At 39.5% G+C, this 25,581-nt stretch overlaps 1 protein-coding gene across 5 annotated transcripts; it reads left to right on the top strand.

The window, feature by feature from the left end:
* The first annotated feature begins 128 nt into the window (after positions 1-128).
* TIA1 (TIA1 cytotoxic granule associated RNA binding protein) lies at positions 129-25,455 on the top strand. 5 transcript variants are annotated; one of them, XM_063139321.1, is made up of 13 exons: positions 129-322; positions 4,319-4,415; positions 5,372-5,470; positions 5,985-6,039; positions 6,213-6,245; positions 7,445-7,532; positions 11,830-11,905; positions 14,150-14,258; positions 17,166-17,261; positions 17,346-17,430; positions 20,075-20,198; positions 21,920-22,059; positions 22,410-25,455. In XM_063139321.1, the coding sequence occupies exons 1-13, from the start codon at positions 297-299 to the stop codon at positions 22,555-22,557; spliced, it is 1,176 nt and encodes a 391-aa protein (XP_062995391.1). In that variant the 5' UTR covers positions 129-296; the 3' UTR covers positions 22,558-25,455. The 5 variants fall into 5 exon arrangements, with proteins under 5 accessions (XP_062995391.1, XP_062995390.1, XP_062995393.1 ...); XM_063139320.1 differs by having other exon boundaries at positions 21,917-22,059; XM_063139323.1 differs by lacking the exon at positions 6,213-6,245.
* Positions 25,456-25,581: the final 126 nt, after the last annotated feature.

Genomic DNA, 25,581 nt, shown 5'->3' with positions numbered 1-25,581 from the left:
TACCCAGTGCGCATGTGCCCAGCGGAAGTCTCGCGAGAATCAACAGGAGAAAGAGAAGACGAAACGCGGCGGCGACGGCGGATGCGCGCGCTGCCGAGAGATTGGCGCATGCGCTGAAGCTTCCTTCCGTCGGCCGGCCCGGGCCTCTCTGCCCGCCAGCGCCATCTTGAGAGGACGAGCGGCGGGTTTGTTGTCCGTCGCGGCTACGTGAGGCCTTCCTCGCGCGTGGACTCGGCCCACGGGTCAGCGCGGTGGATCTCGCCTGGCTGGGGGGCTGACGAGGAGTTGCCGCGGCCATGGAGGACGAAATGCCCAAGACGCTGTGAGTCAGTCGGTCCGCTGTGAGCCGGTTGGCCGGCCGGGGAGCTCCTGAGGCCTTTTGTGCGGAGGGGGAGGGGCCCCGCCACGTTGTTTCCCGCTCCCCTCCTCCCTTCCCCCACCCCGGACGGCTGCCGTGGCTTTTCTCCCCGGCTTGTCCCCAGAAAGAAATTAAATAAAGGAATAATCAAAACCTCTGTCTTTTCTCTATCGATAAAACCGGGGGAAACGGGCGCGTAGTATCCTTTCTTTGGCGGGGGCGGCGGAGAGGGAAGTGGGGCCTTCCCGACTCGGAGGCAGTGGAATGAGATGGCATAATTATTTAATATTTGTCACGTATGTTTTAATAACGCTTTCCCCTCAGGGTGGCCTGTGTGGCGCCCCCACCCCAATTTGATTCTCGCAAGTGTGTGCGAGTGTGAGTGAGTGAGTGACTGGCTGGCCTAAGGTCACCTAACAAAGCTTGATGGGGGAGTCGAGATTTGAACCCATGCCTCCCTGGTCCAGGGGGAGATTGAACTATTTATTTATTTATTTATTTATTACATTTCTATACCACCCAATAGCCGGAGCTCTCTGGGCAGTTCACAAAAATTAAAAACATTCGAAGTATAAAACAACAGCATAAAACCATAATATAAAATACAATATAAAAGCTCAACCAGATAAGAACAGCAGCAATGCAAAATTACAAATTTAAAACGCCAAGTTAAAATGTATTTATAGATTGTTAAAATGCTGGCAGAATAAAAAGGTCTTCACCTGGCGTCTAAAAGCATATAATGTAGGTGCTAAGCGAACCTCCCTAGCGAACTACTTCAGATTAGGTGCCACGTTTTTTATGCTTCCTTGGGTAAAACAAAACTAACTTCAAATAGAAAACTAGAGGACCAGCTAGTGAGGTAGGCTAGAATCCTTCTTCTATGTATGACACTTTACCGATGTGAGATGGCAGATCCCTGTCCTAAGGGGCTTAAAGTCTATTTAGTGGAGCCTGTGGATGTGGGTTAAATGGGGAATAATATGTTATTCATTCAATTGCATGCAGTTAAGCTTGGTTACAGTAGAGCTCCTTCTGCAGTTTTTTTTTTACATGTAATTAAACATTTGTAAAGGTCTTATAAAAATGACATCTTCCGCTTGCAGTTTGAAGCGGTAGAGGTGATTCTACCACCGCATTCTGCTGTATGTATAGACCAGAGCAAAGCATCTCTCAGTTTCTCTTCTGGCTCACCCCACCCTCCTTGCTGCTGCCACCCCGACGGAGTGAGCGTCTTTTTGCTGCCCTGCTAGTTAGGGGAAAGCCATATCATTAAAAAAAAAATATCCTCAGGAGTAGCAGTGTTAGTCTATTGCAACAAAAACAACAAATCAAATGCACGAAAATGCACAGGGTCCACAAACGCTTATGCCATAATTTAGACTTTTAAGGTGCCACAAGATCTTGTTGTTTTTACAATAATAATAGTATACATTTATATGATGTCTTAATAGTGTGTTCAGAACACTTTGTGTACGCTATAACAGGTCTCTCTTGGACTGAGCTTGACAACGCTCTGGTAACCTCTAGATAAGATTAAAATGTACTTTGAAGCTTACCTTCTCAGACTTTCCAAAATCTTCAATTTGTCCAAATACAGCCGTTAAGTTACTAAGGGAACATATAGCACATTTTAAACAGCTACACTAGTTGCCAGTTGGTTAGCTCTTACCTTTTAAAGCTGTGTATAGCTTAGGGCCCAGATATCTGAAGTTTATCTTGTCATATACTGAGATAACCTTCATATACTGAGATAACCCTTCTTCAGGTGCCTGTACCTCCTCAGGTGAGGCAGATCAGGACCACAGAAAGTGCCTTCTCAGGGATGGTGTCATAAGTGCTTTCTCCAGAGAGGTTTACCTGAAGATACTTTTATTTTTCTCCTGCAACTGGAAATCTCATATTCACGTGTATAAAGAACTCCATGATTAATACTTGGTTTAATCTAAAACCCCTGAAAGATAACTTTTGCTGAGAAATGGTGACTTGGCTAAGGCCACGCAGTCTTAATTGTGAACCCTGGATTTGAACCTGAGCCTCCCATGACCAATCCCAATATTTTGGTACACTAGTTAAAATTCTATCAAATCTTAACAAATGCATTATATATTGAAGGATGCAATAGATTCGGCCCTCAGCTTAATTTCACTTGGGCCTTAGCATCATCTGCCTCTCCAGACACTGGTGGCAAAATCTTAGTCTCCACTCTCCAGACCTCCTCCCTGGAAATGGATTCCAAGTTCCAGATAATAATCTTTATTTACCTTTTTTGCTTGCATTTCCATGTTTTTCATAGCTTCTAATATGCTAAAATGTATGTATGTTTTGTGTGTGTTTTCTGTGGTTCTTTTAACTGAATGATGGGAACAGGGAGCATGTGCACATAAACTATTAGGTAGATGAATTTTATTAAACTTGTGATGCCATTTTTCAATTGAAAATTATGAAAGTGGTTTGCAAGGTAAAATAACAATATACGGTAGCTTGAAACAACATGTACCAAATATAAATAATATTTTAAAGGCAGAACAAAAAAGAAAGGTTTTGGCCTGCCTCTGAAAAGGAGGTAAAACTGGGACCATGAAAAATTGGAGGAAGTCTAAATTGGTCTCCACATCTGGTAGATTATTTTAGCAGAGCCTTATTGATGATTCTTAATTATTGGACAAGAATTCATATGGGCAGAGGTATTCCCTGAACCTGGGGCATTAAAAGTTAAAATCAACTTCAGTTAGGTCCAGAATCACATGCATTATCAGAGCAGCTGCTTTAAAATATTCATAGCAGCTACTTTAAACCATCTTTAACCCATCAACTATTAAGCTACCACATTTGAACTTTTGCAAGCATCTTCAAAGGCAGCGCCATGTAGAATGCATTACAGTTGTCCATCAAAACATGAATGATAGTGCTAGAACCCCTATCTTTGACTGGGAGTACAGCCACTGACCCAGTTCACACGATCACTGTAGCCTACTGTGGCAGTGTGCACTGGGCGGGTTTTGAATATTCAAGCCATGCCTTGTTCTGTTGTTCAAACCTGGATGGTGTGAGTTGTGCAAGGGTTAAGCAACCCTTGTGTAGCCCTAGAGCGGGCCATAGGTTATGTGAGGATTGTTTAATCCTCGCACAACCTGTGCTGCCTTGGTGTGGATGTCATGACAAGTTGCAGCTTGAATATTCAAAATGGTTGCCGGCATGTGCCGCAGCCCATCATGGTTTAAGCCACTGTGGCTTGATACAGTTCACTGTATCAGCCAAAGCTGGTAAAAGGCACTCTAGGCCTCAATTGCAACCTGACCCTCTATGAGCAATTCCCAAATTGTGAACCTAGGAAAGCGCAGGCTATGTTTTTGCTTGGAATAGTTTAATGCCTCTCAGATTGTTTTGCACCAAGGTGGTGTAAAACTGAAAAATGATAAAAGGAAGCAAGGTAAAGGGAGAACATTGGGTTGTATCGTTTTTTTAAATGTCCAGTTCCCATAAATTAAAGTGCAGGAAGATGACAGGGTTTGTGACAAAGGAGTAGTTTAATGGTTACCAGTTGCTGACTGGTCTTGTAAATATGGTGCCTCTAGGAAGGATTTTGTCGAGGGATTTAAATGAAAAAAGGGAGATACATAGTAGTACTGAATTTCCTAATTTATGTAGCAGATAGTTTAAGACATATGAGAATTTACCTATACTCAGATCTCATTGTGGCTACTAGCCTTTTGCTTTATTAACAATGAAAAAATAGTCATTTGCTCTGCACAGATTTTCATGCCATGGGTCAGACTGATCTTTTGCCTCTGTCATTGTCTTCTGAGCACCCTGCTCCTGTAAATAAACTTAGATTTTTATTTTAACCAGCATTGGGGAGGTGCAGTAAGTACCTTGTTTTCCTTTTATTAAGGAAGTCATACAATCATAGTTTGAGATGCAAATTTTAATTGATCTAAAATGTTTGTAAATTTGCAGGTATGTTGGGAATCTATCAAGAGATGTTACCGAAGCTCTCATTCTCCAGCTGTTCAGCCAGATTGGACCATGCAAAAACTGCAAAATGATAATGGATGTAAGTTTACCTGTACACCACGCAGAGGACATGATTGGTTATTGGGCAGTCTAAAAGTATCATAGTGTCTAAGAGAGCAATCCTATGGTGCCCAGACATGATCGGGGTTGGGTGGGCATAGGATACTTAAGATTCCTAGATTTGAGACTGGAGACACTGCTCAGACCCAGGAGTATGAGGTTCGTGCCCCATCCCAGCCAGCATGGAGAGAACCATGCTAGCTGCCTCTCCAAGGTCAGAAATGGGGTGTGCCAGTGGTGTGGGGAAGAGAGGGGATAGATTATGCCTTATCCTCAGAACTCCATCCCTCCCACTCCTGTGTTACAATTAGACAGGTGAAAAAGCCCGTCTAGCTAAATGGCAGACCAGGAGGCAAATGCCTCTGCTGCACCTCCTGCTCTGCACTGGATACTCATAAGCCTCTTAAGTTTGGAGGCATATGGGTACCAAGGACAGATCCAATAGGTTTGCGCCTGTAGGGTCTGGGATATGGCCACTATATTTAAATTGACTAATATGAGAAGTAAGAGTGTTCGTTTATAGAAAAGTAGAGTTTCTTTATCATTTATTGGAATGAAAAAGCTCTTAAACGCCATTTCTTTGCTGGGGACGATTAAATGTCAGTTTTGGTATTGTAGGTGTTTAAATTCGTAACACTGCGTTTAATTTCTAATATCTTTAATGTTAGAAATTGATCACTCTGAGCAGTATTTTGTACTAAAATAAATAACTAAATCTATTAGGTTCTGAACACTTAATTTGTCATATAGTCTCGATTGTTTCAATGGAATGTTTTCTTCTTGATAATCCTAGAAAAGGGGGCAGTAATTTTGGCTAGGTTGCAGCTCTAGAGTTGCTGCTTGTTTGTCAGAGAATATTCATTAAAAAAATTAAACTCATAACTCAAGAGGGCTCAGCAGTAGTCTTTGACAGCCTTTCTCTTTCTGTTTAAACAGACGGCTGGAAATGATCCGTATTGTTTTGTGGAGTTCTATGAGCATCGTCACGCAGCTGCAGCTTTAGCAGCTATGAATGGACGGAAGATAATGGGTAAGGTAAGCTTTCAGGTCTAAAGGTGAGATGCAGCAGAAGTGTGGCTTTAGGTATGTGGATGAATACTACTTTTTTAAAAAGAAGAAAATCTAAAGGTAAACTTCTGTCTTGTTTTAGTCTCGTATATAGCAGAACTTTAAACTTAAAATTTGAGCTTTTAAAAAATATTTTGAGATAAAAGCTGTATGATGATTTCATAGAACAAAAGAGTAGTGAAATACTATGAAATTCTTAATTTTGCTTGATTTACAAATAAATGGCTTGGCAAATTAATAAAATATAATCTGACATCTTAGGTTATTTAAGACCCCAATATATTATTCAACCTCATTAGTGTGGTGGATTTTCCTCACAGACTTTTAAAAAATCAATCAGTTATTTGACAAATACTACAGAATAAAAAATTAAATATAACATGTCAAATACTTGTCAAATTACATGTTTTTTGAGGGATTGTGGGTTAAATAAAACTGCTATAACTTCTTTGAATATAATTTTAGCAAATATTGTTTGTAGGAGGTCAAAGTGAACTGGGCAACAACCCCCAGCAGCCAGAAGAAAGATACCAGCAGTAAGTCCCTTATGATTCTGAGTAATTGCTCTTTATTTGCACAAAAGTGTTTTTAATGTTAAGCAATAAGCATCATGCAAATATTTGCCCTATTGTTTTGATCATTATCCTAAGATATTATTTAATGTGTTTGTGTTAATAAACTTAAGAACAAATCTAATCTTTGTCATCAGGTAGTACCGTTGTCAACACACTGCGTTCACAAGGTAATTGTATCTTCTTAAACATAAAATGAAATCTCTCAGGTGTATTCACTAACCGCCTGAAGCTATTTGGGGGGGTTGTTCTGTTGTCACAAGATTTCTCCCTCCTCTCTCAAATGGATCAGGATGTGGACTGTTGCTGACTCTTAAGCCCTTTGACCCCCAATTGCTGGCTATTGCTGTCAGAATTCTTTCCCTCTCTGTGAGGGTGAGATAACCAGCTTCCTTCAAGGCTGCTGTCTGTGCTGCACCATAAAACTTCCTTGTGGTGTATCAGTTGCTATTCCAATTGGATCCTTTTCCCTACTGCTGTTGGGCAACCCAGTGTGTTGCTTCTCTACTTGTCTGGCCTTAGAACTTTTAAAATGTTGGGGGAGGATTTAACTAGACTCTTCCCAAAGTGGAGTTGCAAAGTATCATGTGTGCATTGAAACCAGTTAGAGGTGGTGATAATTAAAATGGGCTTTGTGTGTCTATGAAGAAAGTCCTTAGATTGAGATCTTTGTATCACCAGTTCTTATGTAAATGGCTCTAACATAAATTGTGAAGGGATTACTGTTTCCGTTCTGTTGCCTTCAGTCTTAGTTCACTTGCTCATGGATTTCACATACTTTGAATTCACATGGATTCACATGGTGTAAAGGCTGGGCAACCAAAACTGTTGGCTTTTCAGGAAACTGTCAAATGCTTTAACATCAAACTGTTGCAATGCAAGGTATCTTTTTGACTGTTCTTCACAAAATATGAGTGAGATTGAGCTATTTGTAACTTACGTTGTCCATACTGGTCTGTGTAAACTTTACTCTATTTTCCTCGCAGTACCAGTAGACATTTAGCTCAGTGTTTTTAAACTTATGTATAAAATAAGACTGAATTCTAGTATTACAAAATAAGACCATAATGTAAAATGTTTGGCTTTGAACTAAATGAACATAGCTCTCATGGAAATTTAATGAGAGCTATAGATAATTTAATGAAAAACAATTGCTAGTTTTATATAACTTTACTTATGTACTGTAATGTCTGTTGATGGGCATATTTTAAACAATGATGTATTTTGTTATCTGATAGGTTAAAAGATTCTAGTTCTCAAGTAGTTTCCTGATGTTTGGAAATTGATACAAGATTTTTTTAAAATACCATACCCTTTATTTCCATGAGTACTCTGCAAACTTGTACATTTTTTTCTTTTTCTTGATAAGACCACTTCCATGTCTTTGTTGGAGACCTCAGCCCAGAAATTACAACTGAAGATATAAAAGCAGCGTTTGCACCATTTGGAAGAATATCGTAAGTAACTTATTATGATAGATTATGACAGATCATGGGGGCAATCTATTATTTATTTGAATGTGGTGAATACAATGTCAAAGGATATCTATGTTCTCTAAAGAGCTGTATCTTTTGGTACTTATTCAGGGATTATTAAACAGTTCATTTTGTTTAATTAAATGTGCATATTTAGCCCTTGGTTTTATATTTTAGAACATTTCTGTATTTTCATGTCATGGTGGTAACTTATTTTTAAATCTGGGCATTCATTTCATTATCATTAAATTATTAGACATTCTGGAATGGATTTTCAAAGGTAAAGCTGATCACTGGGTGACTTCTGCCAATAGAAAGGCATTGTATAGTCTCATAAAAGCAGCTTTAACATGGATCACATTTCATAGAAGTTATCGCCTGCAAGATTTTGGCTTTTTGTGAAATGGGTGCTCTATTAAATAAAATAAACTAGAAATTGGTCTTCAGTGTAGTTTCCTGCTTCAGTTGTTGTCCTAGTTTATAAGGCATGTGAAAGTGTGCATAGCAGATCAGAGAACCAACTGTATTTTTTCTACAGAAAAACATTTTTTCATTTTGTGGCTGCTGGTGATAATGATGATCAGTTAGCCAGAGTGGCTCCACAGCATTGGATGTATTTTGCAATGAAGTATTGTTCAGTGATTCTGATATGCGTTCTCATCAGTGTTTGAATAATTCTGTATGGAGGTTAATGTAGCATGTTATGAGTTTATTGGTTGTTTTGGTAACTGTCATGCAGACCTGCTGAAACAGAAGGAAGATGTAGTGTGTCCCTTGGGGACGTTTATTTTTGTCTTTGGCTAGTTCTTTCGAGTCTTTCTTGCTTCCCCAAAGCAAGTAACCAACTCTACCCCTTTCAAAGTCTTTTACTAGTGCATGCATTCTAGCGTGAGGCCTTCATAACTGTCCTGCCAAGCCAGAGCTAGTGTATGACTATCCTGGGCCAATTGAAGAAGGAATGGGGATTGGCTATTTAAGGTTTCCCCATCCCAGGATGTTTCCTGGTTGTACAGTTGTTTAAGGAAGGTGAATCTTGGATGTTTCCAGGGCAAAGAAAGCAGCTGCGGGTTGCTGACATGGTTTGAGAATAAGCACAACTTCAGGGGAAGACGAGAAATCCCCTTAAAAAGTGTTGGCTTGTGGTTGCTGGTGTTTCCCCTGAAGGAGAGCTTTTGCCCAGAACATGTCAGATGCTGAGGATCAGAAGCAAGGAGGGTAATAAAGGTCTAATCATGTTTATAAACTATTTCAAAAGTGTTTTGAGGGTAACAACTTGGAGTATTATATAATAAATGTACAATATTAGTTGTAGATTAACTATAGCCTGGTTCAAAGAAATAATTTAGAATTAACTGCAACTGAAATATCAAATTCATAAACCCCTTTTGTGAAACCCTTCCCCCCGCCCCGAAATATCCTGCCCTACACATTCCCTTTTTTAAAGTTTCTGTAACATCTGATTAGGTATGAATGCCTCTAACATAGAGGGGACAGGTCTCCATAATTGTTGTGAACTGCCCAGATTACTTCCAATATAATAGATTAAAAATATTTACATTTGCTATCTTAGTAAGGGCTTCAAGTGGTAGGGGTGAGATTAAAAGTTTGGGGATAAATGGGTCTAGAATTCCACTTACTGCCCCCCAAAAGTTCTACTTCATTTGCAGGGAGGCCACATCAGCCTGGCCCATTTGTTTTTAGCACCTGCTAAGCATGTATTTATATATTTTATTCAGACCTGACATTCTCAGGGTTGAAATTGTCATCCTATGTACAGAGTAGCACAAAGCAGTTCACAGAATCCTGTTGATAGTTGAGTATGAGGGCCTTAGATATACCTACATCCTGTCATTTTAATTGTAAAAGCATGAGGTTAAGCATTTAACTTTGATTTAAGCATCTATGTGTCCCAAAATCACGGAGTTTCAGGTATTCTAAATTTGATGAAACTCAGATCCACATCGATAGTACTGGTAATATTCCCTCTTCAAGCCACAAGTTCTGCTAGTATTGTGATGTAGGTCTGTACTGCAGTTCTATTGGTATATCTCTAAGAATGCCAGGACATGGCCTTATCCCTGGTCCAGCAGACTTCATGTTAAGTGACTCAGTTTTGAACAGCTTCATGTGAGTTGACCGGCCATTGTTGATTTACGCTTAATTGATGTGCTGGAACTAATGTGTGAATGTGTATTAGAAGTGGGAATTGAAAAGATACACACGCTTCCTCCACACATACACACACACAAAAACGACAACTTGGTAAAGCATATATACTTCCCTCTGCTCCTGAGAAATATTCCAGGCACTAATCCTGGCCAGGGACAGTGGGCAGGTTGTGGGTATGTGTGTTGTACTGCAGCACAGTCTCAGCCGAAATTCTTGAGCCCTTCCTTACCTTTGAAGCAACCGTTTGGAGGAGAAAGAACATATAAACCATGGATACACAGTAGTTCGGCATATGCAGCATGTCACCTTAACCATTAACTTAAGCTATTGAAATGCATCCTGTTAAATCAGTCTATGAAAAACAAATTATTTTCCCAATTCAGAACGTTAACTCATTTTAAATGGCAAAATAAAGGCAGCGTTTTACTGGGTGGTGATGGTGGGGAACTGGGGTTTATGTTTCTGGGTGAAAATAATTTCTGACGTTCTCTTAAATAGTCTGCTGCCTGTTCCTGGAAATATGAGTTGATTTCAATAATACAGTATTAATATGAATTCATGTTTCCTTTTAAACATGTTAATATGCAGTTATCACAACTCTTGGTAATTATAAATTATGAACTTTTCTGTAAAATGCTTAGTGGCTTGCTTGGTTTACATGTGCTTGTGTTCTTGAGCCTTATTTCTAAGAAAGGCAGTTAAGGGTAAGTACAGAGGCTTTCCCCTTTTAGGGTGTGCATAGAGAACAATCCATGTGATTATGACGGTAACTTTTCTCAAACAATTTGTAACAGGGCCCTACAAACTAATGAAAGTTTTGAGGTATACATCTATTTAATTAGTAAAATTTGCTTCTTTTATTTTCCATGGAGTAACATATTAAAATGGTCTTGAAGTTTAGTTGGATCTTTTAGTGATCTCCACAGTATTTAGCTTCTTTCCTAAAATCAAATTTGTTAACGTAGAATGCAATAATGGAGTATGTTGGCACTCTTCTGAGGACCATCTGGCATCATAAAATCTCTCCTAGACTAGATGTATAGAGCTTCAGTTACACTGCATGGCTTTTCTTACTGGCTTTATTTTGTGGTTGTGTGTGTGTTAAGTGCCAGAATCTTGTGGGTTGGGGGAGGGTACAGTAAACCTGTATGTTTGAGAACATTCTTGACAGTTCACTTCTGTGCACAAATTACCTGAGGAGCCTTTAGTTAATAAAAGCAGCGTTTCCACTTGTGGGGTTTAGCTATTGTAGCTGGGTCTTTGTCTTTTTTTTTAACTCAATCTCAAATAATAGGGCTCTGGTTATTTTGCAGAATGTCTCTGAAGAATGGACAGCATTGCCATGGCTAACAGCAAGCTACAGTTCACAGTGGACAAACGTTGTAGTTTTTCTATTTACTTTTATAAATTTTTATTTTATATACTTTGTAGTTTTCAATCAGTCCTGTATGATTGTTAATTACGAATGCACTTTTTAAAGGGTTATTTAATAGTGTATAGTAAAAAAAAACATGTTAGTGTTTATTTTCTTCCATAATGCAACCATTTCTGAAAATGTCAATTTCTCAAAATTTACAGCTGCCCAAGTCCAAAAAGGGGGTAACGAATTGACCTGAGAAAATTAAAGAATTCAGTTAACAGGCGACGTATGCCTTTTAATTCCTATTTTTTCATTTTTTCTATTTTCTATTTCTAATAAGTAGGTAGAATGTGTTGGCCAATAGTAAGTTTATAAATTGCATGGTTAAAGAGAGCCGGTCGCTAATATGCTAGTCAGCTACATGCCCTCAGTTATTCCTTTGAATAGCTGCTTTGACCATGCGTAGTGTTTTTAACAGTATATAAGAGCATTTTGAACTGTGAACCAACGATTGTAAAATACTTGTTTTTAAAAGCTATTGATTTTGCATGTTTACACAATTAAGTTTAATTTTTTGCTATCATGTGATAAAGCCTTAGTAAAAGGGAGAATTGCTTTGACTATAATTGCTGGTGCATTTAAGAAGTTCATTTTATTAAAGGAGAAACATGAGAAATGAGCTGCGTGTGAGACATTTTCACTTGGATTCTGTTCTGTTGATGGTTAACTGGCCTTCTCTTTCCTTTTTAGGGATGCTCGAGTTGTTAAGGATATGGCAACAGGAAAATCTAAAGGATATGGTTTTGTTTCTTTCTTCAATAAATGGGTGAGTGACTGCAAAATGATTCTTACATGCTCTTTGACACAGTAGGTCTTCGTTGTCAGAGTTAAATCATTCTTAGATAATAACATGGAATTCTTCATCAATATATAAAGCACCTGCATTGTCTAGGTATGCTGTATATAACTAAAAATCAGAGACAGGCGGTGCCTGAGGCTTGCAGTCTAAAAGACAAAACTCACAAGGAAAGGGGAATGGAGGGGGGAAATCAGTTTGATCCAGAACAAAGATATGAGTTGTTAATGGATATCTACATCCAGTTGGGGACAGTTTGGTATGTTTTGGTTGGGAGGGAGGCAATGGACAAGGACCAGAGTAATCTTCCACTTTTTTTCTGCTGTCACAGAGAAACTGACTTAAGATCTGCAAGCATAAAATAGTTATCTGCAGGTGCAAGAGAATATGGGTGGATGGTCAGATCACCTTGCACATCAGTTGAATAAGAGTTTAGTTCAGTTAGCCCTTCCCCAGCACAGTGTCCTAGGACTCCTGACCATTGGCGATGCTCACTGGGGCTGATGGGAGTTGATGTCCAAAACATCTGGAGGGTAGCAGGTTGGGGAAGGCTGGTTTAGTCTACTGCATGTAGTTGTTCCTAAAAGCATTTTGAAGATCCTACTCTTTTGTTAGTAAGATTTCTGTAAAGGGGAACTGAGAGCTTTCTCTGTTGTGGCACCCCGGTTGTGGAATACCCTCCCCTTGAAGGCCCAACTGGTGCTGACGCTGGCTTCGTTTTGGCTCCAAGTTAAAACATGGCTCTTTATCAAAGCCTTTGAGATCTAATTGTCTATGGTCACACATAGTTTTAATTATTTTTATTGCTTTAATTTTTTTCTACTGGCTTTAATTTGTTAGCAATTTAATACTTTTTTTTAGATGTGTATATTATTTATGTTTATATTCTGATTTTATCTGTCCATCACTCAGAGATCCCGATGATATAGGGTGGGATACAAATGTTTTAATAAATAAATAAATAATTTCCCATTGCCAGGTTTTTTTGGGGATCGTAGCACATTGATAGGCACATATTTAACAAATTGCATTGCAATTTTAAATTTGTTTTTACTTTAAGATGGTGTCAGTCAAATTTATCCTGCAAATACAGCTAAATGCTCCTCACTGAGGGGTGCAAAATGGATACTGTTGGATACTCTTGGTGCTAAAGAAGCCACATCTTTCTTTCTTAGTCCCATAATTGCATCACATTAATGGCAGTGGTCTAAAATTTGCAGTGGTGGTTAACTTCAGGAGTACTAGATGGTTTGCACCAGTACAGCACAGGCTTCTTAGTTTTCCTGATGTCTTCCTGGCCCAATCCTGAGGGAAGACTATAGCTTCAACAGGGCCTCAGCCTTACATTGATGAGTTTCCACTGCTTTTAAGCAGTCCCATGGCTGGCTTCAATTCCAGAAGTGAGCTATGCAGAGAGAGTACTGCTTAAAACTATGGAGTGCAGCGAGGTAAGTCAGGGGAATGGGGACAGGTTTCACTCCTGCCCTTACATGCCCCTATTTATATGAAGAGTAGATTCCCCCACTCATCCCTTCTATGTATGCGAACAGAGTAAATGTGCTTAACACACATGCAGGTGTGTTGCCTCACATGTCTAATTTGGCACTTTGTGCTCATGGAGCTACAAGCAGCTGCCTGTAATGTGTGTGTAAACAAAACATTCGAGGCACTTGGACCACAGTAGCAAAATTAGAACATTCGCCTTCTTTGATTTGGAGATACTGAACACATTACTAATTCTATCATAATCTTTCACATCATAATAGCAGATTACCTGTGATATTCATCAATTCACACTTCTAAATTCAGGTGGTTGGGTTTTTTGTTTTTGTTTTTTTACCTTTCGGAAAAGGCTGTTTTCAGAACAGAATTGTCCAGGTGAAATAGCATTTTTGTGTCTGCCTTCATTTGCCAATTACTGCACATTCATGAGGTACTTTGAACATCTGGGGGAAGATTTATGGACAAAGGGCCTGTTTACAAATGAGTCATTTGTAAATTGACTTTGCTGTAATTAGAAGTCTTTTTCAAATTAAAAAGTGACTAGTTTTCCAAAGCTGATACTTTTTACAATGTTTATTTTGTAAAAAGTGACCCTAACATAAACAGAGATGTTGTTATAAACTAGCATTGTCTGAGGATTTGTATTTTTAAAGACTTTTCTTATGGAATTGCTGGCTAACCATTGCTGAAAATGTTTTTCTCTCTGGGTAGGATGCAGAAAATGCAATTCAGCAGATGGGGGGACAGTGGCTTGGTGGAAGACAAATCAGGACTAACTGGGCAACACGCAAACCTCCAGCTCCAAAGAGTACATATGAGTGTGAGTATATTAGCCAGTACAGCTGGTGGAAGTACTGGCATCATGTGATTATATTGATAAGTCCCAGTCAGTAGACTAGCAACTTTATTTTGGACGAACTGAAGTTTCCAAATTGTTTTCAAAGGTAGCCCCAACATTATTTATTTTATTACATTTATATCTCACCTTTTTTCCTCTAAGGAACCCACGGCGGTGTATATAATCCTCCTCTCCATTTTATCCTCACAACAACAACCCTGTGGGGTAGGTTGGGCTGAGAGTCTGTGACTGGCCCAAAGTCACCCAGTGGGTTTCCATGGCCGTGTGGGGAGTAGAACCACTACACCACACTGGACATTGCAATAATCCAATTGGGAAGTTACCAGAGCATGGATAATTGGTGCCAGGCCATTTCTGTTCAGATAGGGTGCAGCTGGTATATCAGCCTAAGCTGATAAAAAACACTCCCAGCTCCACAAGTGTCAATGATTGATCTACAACACCCTCAGACTTCAGGGAGAATGCAACCCTCTCCAGAACAGGCTGGACATCATTCAACTGGGCAAATAAGCCATTCATTAACAGTGTGTCCATCTTGTCTCAATTGAACTTAAGTTTATTGGTGCTTATCCAGTCCATTACCCTGTTCAGGCACCAATTCATAACATCCACTGCCTCACCTAAGTGGGATGCAAAGGAGAGGTAATCTATTTGCATATTAATGACACCTCAGATTAAAGATCTGGATAACCTCCAGATATGAGGTTATCATAGATAGATGTTAGATAGTGGTTTCATATAGATAGATGTTAAATATCATGGGGAATAAAATTGAGAATAAAACAGCCAGTATCATACTGCCCTTATACAAATCTATGGTGTGACCACGCTTAGAGTACCGTGTACAGTTCTGGTCACCACACCTAAGGATATTATAGAGCTGGGAAAAGTGCAGAAAAGGGCAACTAAAATGATTAAGGGGCTAGAGCATCTCCCCTACGAGGGAAGGTTACATCAACTGGGTTTGTTTAGCTTGGAAAAGAGGAGGTTAAGGGGAGACATGATAGAGGTGTACAAAATTATGCATGGTATGGAGAATGTGGAGAGGGAGACATTTTTCTCCCTCTCTCAAAATACTAGAACCCAGGGTCATCCCATGAAAACTGATTGGTGGGAGATCCAGTACGAAAAAAAGGAAGTACTTTTTCACACAGCGCATAGTTAAATTATGGAACTCACTACCACAAGATATAGTGATGGCCACCAATTTGGATGGCTTTAGAAGGGAGTTGGATAAATTCCTGGCGGCGAAGGCTATCAAGGGCTACTAGCTCTGATGGTTGTGTGCTATCTCCAGTATTCGAGGCAGTAAGCCTGTGTGCACCAGTTGCTGAGGAACATGGGTGTGAGGGTGCTGTTGCACCATGTCCTGCTTGCTCATCCCTGGCTGATGGCTGGTTGGCCCCTGTGCAAACAGAGTGATGGACTAGATGGACCCTTGGTCCGATCCAGCATCAGGGCACTTCTGATGTTCTTATGAGTCTTGTGGAACTTACTGACATAATTGTCATGGGATAGACCAGTAATCCTTCATCACTATGTTCTGGTAACGGCCATCCAGGTAGAAGCAGAACCATTATAAAATAGTGCCCCAATCTCACATAGCCGATTCAGAAGCATACCGTGGTCGATGGTGTCAAGACTGCTGAGAGGTCCAAGAGAATGATAGGGTTGCTTCACCTTTGTCTCGCAGCAAAGGTCATCTTGCAGGCCCATCTAGGTAATTTCTGGGACTAAAGTATTGAAATTGATCTAGAAAAATACCATCATCCACAAGTGCCTGGAGTTAGCTGGCAACAACTCTCTCAGGCACCTTATCTGACAAGGGGATGTTAGCAAGGGATTTTCCTCTTCTGGATTCACGTTAGATTTATTCAGAATCCTGATTGCTACCACTTTCAAAGAGGCTGGAACTGCAACCTCTCTCAAGGAGGAATTTATAATCTTCTGGACCCAACTATCCATTCCCTCCTTATTAACTGTAACAAGCCAAGACAGGCAAGGGTCAATCATGCAAAGGATTTGCCGAATTCAAGCATGCAAATAATTCAACGAATTCATCCCAGGACCTTGTCTGCATCCTCAGGCCTCAGCAACTGGAAATCACCCTATACAAATGGACTGTGGTCTGGATATCTCCATTAATGGAACTACATTAATTATGGAATCGATGTCATACTTAATCCAGGCATTTTTATCTCTGAAGTGTCTTGCAAATTTGTCACAGTCAACTGTTGAGGAAAGGATCAATTCCTTTTTAAGGGCAGATTGTAATAAAACTGTTCATCACCCAGAACAGTTCCGCTGCAGAGATTCAATGGAGGTGAAAAATAACTGCTTTCACACCTTCACCCTCACAGCGTAGACGCAATAATGAGTTCTGAAGTGTGTTCTGTCAGATTCAGCAGAGGTCTTTCTCCACTTATGTTCTAGCCATCACCCCACTTGCTTCTTTGCCCTCAGCTCCAAGGTTGTGATTGTGATAAATCCTGGTCATAGTGTGACCAGGGCTTTCTCAAAGAGGGTAGGTTTAAATCCTCCACTTTTGGAACACCATTTCCCTGCCTAATAGAGAAAACCAAATCCACGGTGTGTGGGGACAGCCCTATGATGTGCAGGGTGCCTGAGCCATACCTGATTACACCACCTCAGATCTGAATAGAATTTTGCTGTAGTGGAACAGTGGAGCAGTCTTAGACTGTAAACCAAACCGTTCAGGGAAAGGAATAGTAAGGTTTTGGGGTAGATTGTGGCTATAGATTAAAGTAATATATTCCAAGAGTTAAGCTGTGACAGTCGGAAAGACTGTCCAGTGTTCCTAGAAAAGTTTCCTTTTTTTTTAGTGGGCACCCTTTTTTTCCTATACAGCAAATGCCAAACAGCTTTCCTATGATGATGTTGTAAATCAGTCCAGCCCAAGCAACTGCACGGTGTACTGTGGTGGGGTTACTTCAGGACTAACAGGTATGAGGCATCATAAATTTTGAGTGACTGGAATGAAGCTTCTAACTACACATCCTGACTTCGTCTCTGTCTTCTGGTTTGCAGAACAGCTGATGCGTCAAACATTTTCTCCATTTGGGCAGATAATGGAAATTCGAGTCTTCCCAGATAAAGGGTACTCCTTTGTACGGTATGAAAGAATTTTTGTTTGTGTGTCTGTGTTTTAAGTAAGTTTATGTTACCACACATCTTTGATCATACATTATACCTGACGTGTGAGTGTACACGTGTGACTGACCGACACATGTAAGTATTGATCTTGGGTGTGCTATAGGCTTTACACATACGTGATGGGGAAGTTTGCTACTGAACACAGCTAAGGGTTGAATCAAAGAATATATTATTACAAAATATCTGAGACTACCAAATTTATTGAAGAGTTAATAGAAAGGAATTGGGAAGGGTAGGAAAGAAAGAAGTTTGAAGTACACACTCTTTTTTAGAGGAAAAGGGGAGTCTGTGGTCTTTTCCAAATGTTCATGGTGATTCATCATGAGAGACTGGATAGCAACATGAACGTACAGTAATTAACACAAAGCCTTCATCACTCATTAGACTTTCATTATACATGAGTGAGCTTTGCGATGTTGTACATGGGTAAGATGGAGGGTGGGATTTTGGCCCCCTTTCCCTTCCCAAAAGTCACTGTCTTCAACCAAGCTCTCATAAAGTGTACTCCTCCATGCTTGGCAGTCCAACCTGATAGTCTACCCTTTCTCCAGAGTCCTCCACAGAGTGCTGGCATTGTCTTCTCTCCCCCCCCCCCGCTCCTCCCTTGCAGATATATCAAATAGAAAACGAAGGGGGGGGGAACAGCAACAAAAGAAGGGGGGAAATAAAGGAGAAAAGACATGACATAAAAGCATATCCATACACAATAATAATTTCCATTCACAATCATATACAACACTAATAATAAAAAGAAAGGGAGAAAGGTTGACTTTTCTATTTCAAATGTATATATCAGTATAAGCAGTCCATATATCTAGATAAGCATCCATATGAAATTGATGACTGTGAGATATGTTCAAATGTAGCAAGATCAGTAAGATCTTCAGATCATTGAATGATAGGTGTGGGTATTTATCCTTTGAATACTCTTACAGTTGCAGATACTTCGGACCTCAAAGTCCACATTTGCTGTTCATCTGTTAATTCCCACATCATAGCAAGAGAATTTAAAAGTACATGAACTTTTGCAATTATTGCAGATTTTTCAAGAACAATATTTATGTGGACAGTGACTTCAAATCAGAAATAACTCATCACATCATATGCCTCAGTGAGGCATTAACCACATTGCATTGCCAGCAACTAGCAGAGTCAGCCAGCTTCTTAACAAGCTTCTGTGGTAACACTATCCACAAAACATTTTTGTTATTGAAATCTACAGAAATAGTATATAAGGAAGCTAGGGCAACTTTTCATTGATTAGGCTTTATAGAGAATTCTAATTCCCTATTCCCTTCCTCTAACATTCTGAGCATCCTCTTTGTTACATTCCAAAAGACATTCATAAACAGCTATTGTAGGCTTAGCTTTCTGTAATTTTCCTTCAGCAGTATCACTGATGACCAATATATAGACAATAGCAGGTTCAGTAGTTGAATATATTGTCACCCAGCGCTAGAGTGTAAGTGATACCTAAGATGCAATACTGAAAATGGTACAAACTCTTCATTTGATCCTATTAACTGATCTAAAGCATAAATTCTACTATCAAGCTTGTTCATCGCTCTATTTTCAAATCTGTACTCCCCCCATAGTCAATTTTGCATGAGAATATGGATGAAACTGCGTCTGACAAGATGCCTGGCCAGTTCACATGATCACTGTAGTCCGCCATGGCTTATTTAAGCCATGGCCAATTCGGGTACATGCCAGTGGCTATTTTGAATATTCAAGCCCTAGCTGGGTTGGGGGGCAGGGACTGTCATGGTTTGTCATGTTGTCTGAATTTGGGCAGCAGAGGTTATTTGAGGGTTAAACAACTCTCTCATATTCATGGGCTTTGGTGATCATGCAAGCCCAGACGTTGTGTACCATGTCTCTCCAGCTGCTGAAGTAGCAGGAGGAACCAATCCTTTATTTTTAATATACCTAAATTCTAACGCCACCCAAATAAGTTGACTCCAGAACAACGCTGAAGGAGTATCAAAAGTAAAATATTTTCCACTCATTTGTGTGCGTTCACAGATGACCCTTATGATATCAACTACTATCTGGAAAATTAAATCCTCCCTCCCTGATCGGCAACTGCATCCTCTTAAGCAGATAGCGAGGAGGAGACACCACCACCCCAGTCAATTTCTGAATGCTGCATAAAGTTTCTGAGAATATGTTTGGGGAATATTTCATGTAGATTACTTGTGGCAAAATATTCTCCTTAGTATGTTAACCGTACCCCAAATGCTTAAATTAAATGGTGCTCTTCTTTCCCAGTCCAAAAATATTTCCACTTATTTTCTGTTTAACCATTTGAGAAATATCTCTAGTCACCAATATGGCAAGGTGCTTCCTTCTGGGCATCGACGACGTTGCATTTGATTATTACATTGTATATCTTGATATAGACGCATTAATTCAGTTTTGGATCAGTTGATAGTATACCAAAGATATCCATCTTATTAATTTCGGAAATAAAACTTATACATATGTCATACAATGTGAAGAATCTCTACATGGTATACTTTGGATAGATACTCCCTTTAAATGACTTGTCTGCTAGTTGTTGAGAGTGGTTTGCATTGATTGGCTATCTTCAATGGTTACAGGTTCAATTCTCATGAAAGTGCTGCACATGCAATTGTTTCAGTCAATGGCACAACTATAGAAGGGCATGTTGTGAAATGTTATTGGGGCAAAGAAACGCCAGATATGATAAGTCCAATTCAACAGGTAAGAGGCCTTTACCAAAACAAAAATCTGAAAAACTTCACTGCTTCCTAATGGACCACAAATCCTTCTCTCCTAATTTATTCTTTCTAAACACCATGTCCAGTAGGTTTCCCAGTGTAGCATTTGGCATAATCATAAAACATAGGAAAATAATATCAAAGTTTATTAGAAAATATGTTGCATTCTAAGTTTCATGTACTTAGCACTGACAGTTTTATATCTGAATATTGGTTATGTTTGGGGAGAGAGTGGGGGGTGTTATATAGCGGCAAATGGGACTGAGTGGAAGCTTTTTGTCTCACTGTCATTGACCTTACCTAAGATGCCGCTTCGCTTTTGTGCTCCAAGTCTCTGCTTATGCTGCAGCAGGTAAACCCGAAGAGAAGATGGAGCTGTAAATGTCCTTTTGGGTGCAGGGGTAGTGATTCTTCATTTCTCAATAGTGCTACTGCTAAATTTCCCTAACAGGGCTACAGTTTAGTGGTAGAACACATACTTTGCATCCATAGAATCCTTGGTTCATTTTCTAGCATCTCTTTTTAAATGTGACATGGCCAGCTGGATTGGGAAACACCTCTGCCTGAGGCTACTATCAAAGCAGACAGTGTTAGGCGAGATAGACCCAGTGGTATGGTTCTGTAAGGCAGTTTCATATGGAGAAAATGATCTATCCTTCAGCTCTGTAACAGTGCAGTTATTTATATATTGAATAGTGTAATGAAATATAATCCATACAGATCTCTGGACTTGGAATGCTTTAATGCAGGAGTCTCCAACCTTTTTGGATCCGTAGGAACATTTGGAAATTTGAAAATCCCCAAAATGGCTCCCATGGAGGTTGTGGCTAGTCACATAATGACTGCCATGGGGGGCTGGCTTGTCAAAAGTGATATCATATCATACAATTGTAGAGTTGGAAGGGGCCTCTAAGGCCATTGAGTCCAACCCCCTGCTCAATGCAAGAATCCACAAAGCATCCCTCTTGAATGCCTCTAGTGTGGGAGAGCCCACAAACCTCCCTAGGTAACTGTTTCCATTGTCATACTGCTCTAACAGTCAGGAAGTTTTTCCTGATGTCCAGCCGGAATCTGGATTCCTGTAACTTGAGCCCGTTATTCCGTGTCCTGCGCTCTGGGAGGACCGAGAAGAGATCCTGGCCCTCCTCTGTGTGACAACCTTTTAAGTATTTGAAGAGTGCTCTCATGTCTCCCTTCAATCTTCTCTTCTTCAGGCTAAACATCTAATGAAACGGTTGTTGGGGAGAGAAATAGCAAGTGTAGATGTTGCGAGGGAGGAGGAAATAGCATGGTAAAGAGGCAGGGGAGAGAGAAAGCAAGACTGGAGGCTATGAGGGGAAGAAACTGAGCTAAAGAGCTGAGTGGGGGTGGGGATAGATGTAGCAAGGATAGGAAAGGAGAGAAAGAAGGCTGCCCTCACATTTTCCAAGGGTTTTTTTGTTTGTTTGTTTATTTTTGAAGGGAGCAGAGAGCTTCATGGGTGCCCATGGTATCCATGGACACCACATGGAGCCCCCCCCCTTTAATGGGCATTGTGCTGTGAATTAAAATACTTTGTGTACATGAGTGCATGTGCATTTAGGTAAATGAATTGTATGGGAAATGTAGAGGTTTAATTGAACAACAACCACTTAATTTTTATTTATTTTTTTGTCTTCTGTACAATGCATGCTAACGCTGAATAATTGTATCCTTTTAAAGCAGAATCAAGTGGGATATCCACCGCCTTATGGGCAGTGGGGCCAATGGTATGGAAATGCACAACAGATTGGCCAGTACATGCCAAATGGCTGGCAAGTCCCTGCGTATGGAATGTATGGACAGGCATGGAATCAGGGATTTAGGTAAGTATTTGTTGCCTAAAGGCTCTGTGCCAAGAAATCTTTTGTCAGAATGAAAGTACTTGCATAATTATGAAATTGAGTGTTCATTATAAAACTTTTTGCTGAATGTCATTACTGGCTTTCCAAAACAATCCACTGGGTTTGCAGTTTTGTGACCTTGTAAGTATGGAACCTTTTTAACAGCAGTGCCACTTGTAGAATCGAAGAAGCTAGTGGTTATTGAGCAAATTGATCTATTTAGACTACTTTATGTATTTGTTATTCCCTTGATAATGATTTGTTGACACTACTTCATTTGTCTCTATGTAAAGCTTGCAAGTTCATCTAACCCCGTTTCCTCTTCCATTCAGTCAGACACAATCTTCTGCAGCATGGATGGGCGCAAATTACGGTGTACCACCCCCTCCACCACCACCCCCGCCACCACCCCAAGGGCAAAATGGAAGTGTTCTAACTAGTCAAACTGGATATCGGATGGCAGGTTTTGAAACACAGTGAGACAGACAGAGAAGGACTCTGGAATAGAACAACTGGTGGCTTTGAGGCTATATGGAGCATTGTAAATCCTTTTGTTTACTTTAAAAAATCTATCCAATCAAGTCAGTGCAAAAGTCAAACAGTATTTATTTTTAATCATGAAACTTTGTTGTCCACATTTTTTAAAAAAACACACACAGGAAATACTAGATGCTGGATATCTGCCAACTTTTGCCTTCTTTTCCTCTTTTGAGATGTGTTTCTTAAAGATCTTTGTTTGAAACACAACTAATGCAGGGATTTCTGCCACTTTTAGATTGCGGCAGAAAATTGCACAATATCAAAACTTTTTTTTTCCACTGAAGTAGTGTGCAGTTCTAGTTTGCATTCCTAGTATGACTTAAAATGTATATGAAAGAAGTTGTACAAAAGAAAAAAAACACGCCAAAACTGTGTGAATTCTGAAGGTTTGTTGTGATCTTCAGCGTGTGCACAATTCTGTTTTAAAGAGAGCCTATTGTATAAAGTGTCCATCTCCTCACTTTTGTTATACTGGGGTTTCAAATATAACTTATTGGTTTACATTATTTTGTATCTAGACATTTTTCAAAAAGTGGTTTTTGCCTTACTGTCAGCTATTAAATTATTAACTAGGAGTGGCGATGGGGAAGTCATAATTGACCTAAATAGTTGTACAGAGCTCTCGGCTGGATCCAACTCTTCATGTTGTTGTTGCTATTGTTAGATATGAGAAGGTGCCTGGGAAATCCCTGTTGGATTTACTCAAAGATCTTTATCTTCACTGATGAACTTCAACCCAGTTTCAGATATTAAAAATGTGACACATTCTTATGAACCAGCTTTTTTAAATCTGTCAGTTTTTACATTTACATGTATCCTTTATCATGTAAACTATTTTAGCAAATTAATATTTTTCACAAAAGTTGGTCAGCTTTTGTATGTCTCCTTCTTTGAAAGGGTAAGAGGCAGAGAGATTTACGTGAATTATGAGTACGATTTAAGCTTTGGCTTTTGCATGTGAATATCAAATACACTGTTAGACTTTGAATAAACAGTCATGCTCTCATTTTTCAGAGATATGTAGAGAATACATTGGTCTTAACTGTTAGCAACTTTTTGCTCGAGTGGAGTAAGTGACTTGATTTAGCATGTACAGGTAGAGCTATGAAATCATGTAGCATTACATGAATCAGGCCAGGAGTATGAGAAATGCTCCAGTTAAGCCCGAAGGACCAGCTGGATAAAGCAGTTTGAATTTTTCAGAGGCCAAAAAATCTCGCTATCCTACCTCCTTGACTAGCCTTCAGAGAGTGCAAAAAAAGAAAAGAAAAAGAAAACTACCCCTAGGTGTAGTATTTATTTATCCCTGTTAATGTCTGGGCATGTGGAGGTGTTTCGTTCTTTGTTCTGCATTGGTTGTAGTGGAGCAACTTACCAACAAATTCCTGAGCTTATGCTATACAGAGTGTCCTGTGACAATGTATTTTATGAAAAGAAGTGACCTGCTGAGAGACTAGAGAGCTAGCTTTGGAACTGTTGGTTCTATTTGTCTTGATTTCGACCCCTCTGTCTTTGGGGGTGTTTTTTTTGTTTTGGGTGGGTGGGGAGTTTTGGGAAGCTGTTCTAAATTTTGAAAGCTTGTATGGAATCTTAGGGAAAGAAGAAAAGACAAAAGAAAGCCTATAATGAGAAAACATCTTGTCCCCAAATATGTTAACAACTGACATTCTGAAAAGTACGGTGTGCCAGCTGGCTCGAAATTTTAGGTATCAGTTAAGTGGAGCTGTGTTAATAACATCAGTTGTTACCTGTAGACAGAGCCTGACCTCGAAATATTTAAAAAATAAAGCATGCCCCAAAGACACCTTTAACTCCATAGATTTTTCTCATTTATGTATCCATGCTGCCTTTTAAATTTGCAAAAAAAGAAAAAAACCATATCTAATTTCTGCTTACCACCTCTGCTTGTAAAATTCTTTGAAAAGAGGACATGAATAGGTTTGAGGTGAGTTTGGTGCCGCATTGGAATTTCTATGTGTAATTTCAACAATAGAACTGCCCAGGTTTGGTCTGCTTAAATAAAATTTCTTTCACTTGAACAGTCTGAGATCCTATTACCCAGTTTTAAAAAAGAAGCTTTTTGTATCATCAGTGCTGATTGCTGTCCTTGGGCTTTTCTCTTTATTTGAATACCCAGGAAGAATGTCAGTCCATGACAACTAAAGCTTTGATACATTTCAAAAACATGAGTTCTTTGAATGGATAAAGCAAAAGGGAGAAGTAATGGCATTTCAGTATTATTTAAGAGGCTTGAAAGTTCTGAAGATTCTCAGTTAGACTTCAAAATATGATGACAAAAATAAATTGATGGGGCCCTTTAAACTCTGCAATGTTCATAGCTAAGCTAGTTCTGTTTGTTAGTTTACTGGAGGTTACTCCTAACTTCTGCTACATGAGCCAGAGTAAAAACTGTTTAGTAGAAGCTGATCAAGTGCCAGCTTTATTGGGGTGTCCTTCCTTTGCTGTAACTAGTCTACAGTGTCCCTAAAGAAAAATAGGTCAACTCGAGCCTATTCCTTCCCATTGTTGCCCCTTTCCTTACTTTTAGTTTAAGCATCTGCCAGGCCTTTCAGTTTAAAAAGGGACCTTTCTTAATACGAAATGTGTAAATGCCCTATACAGATCTCAAAGGAGGAGGATGCTGCCTGGGGTGTTTGGTTTGGGTTATTTTGTTTTTATTTTTCAAATAGCAGCCCATTTTTGTGTCTGTATAAACATTGAAAAGCTTCATTTGAACTAATGTATTTTGATACTTGTGTTTAGAAGTTCAAAAACTTCACTCCAGAAGCCGTGACTTTTGAAAGCCATTAAGATGTTAATAAAAGATGTGAGCTTGCATATTTCATCCTTACCTTTTGTTTACTGTTCAGACATTCCAGCATTGGTTTGGGAGAGAAATTGCATAAGAATCCTATTCTGATCCTTATAGCGACATAGAATTGAAAGGAGCCTTATGAATTGCCA

Source organism: Elgaria multicarinata, chromosome 12, assembly GCF_023053635.1.
Source record: "Elgaria multicarinata webbii isolate HBS135686 ecotype San Diego chromosome 12, rElgMul1.1.pri, whole genome shotgun sequence".
Classification (NCBI taxonomy): Eukaryota; Metazoa; Chordata; class Lepidosauria; order Squamata; family Anguidae; genus Elgaria; species Elgaria multicarinata.
The sequence above is the reverse complement of the archived record's forward strand: the minus strand, read 5'-3'. Positions and strand labels throughout refer to the sequence as shown.

Bases quoted from the DNA above. Each gene is read 5' to 3' on its own strand.
- TIA1 (XM_063139320.1), top strand. From the start codon at position 297: ATGGAGGACGAAATGCCCAAGACGCT. The intron at 6,246-7,444 runs GTAATTGTATCT...TTTCTTGATAAG, and splicing joins CAACACACTGCGTTCACAAG to ACCACTTCCATGTCTTTGTT. The intron at 14,259-17,165 runs GTGAGTATATTA...TTTCCTATACAG, and splicing joins TCCAAAGAGTACATATGAGT to CAAATGCCAAACAGCTTTCC.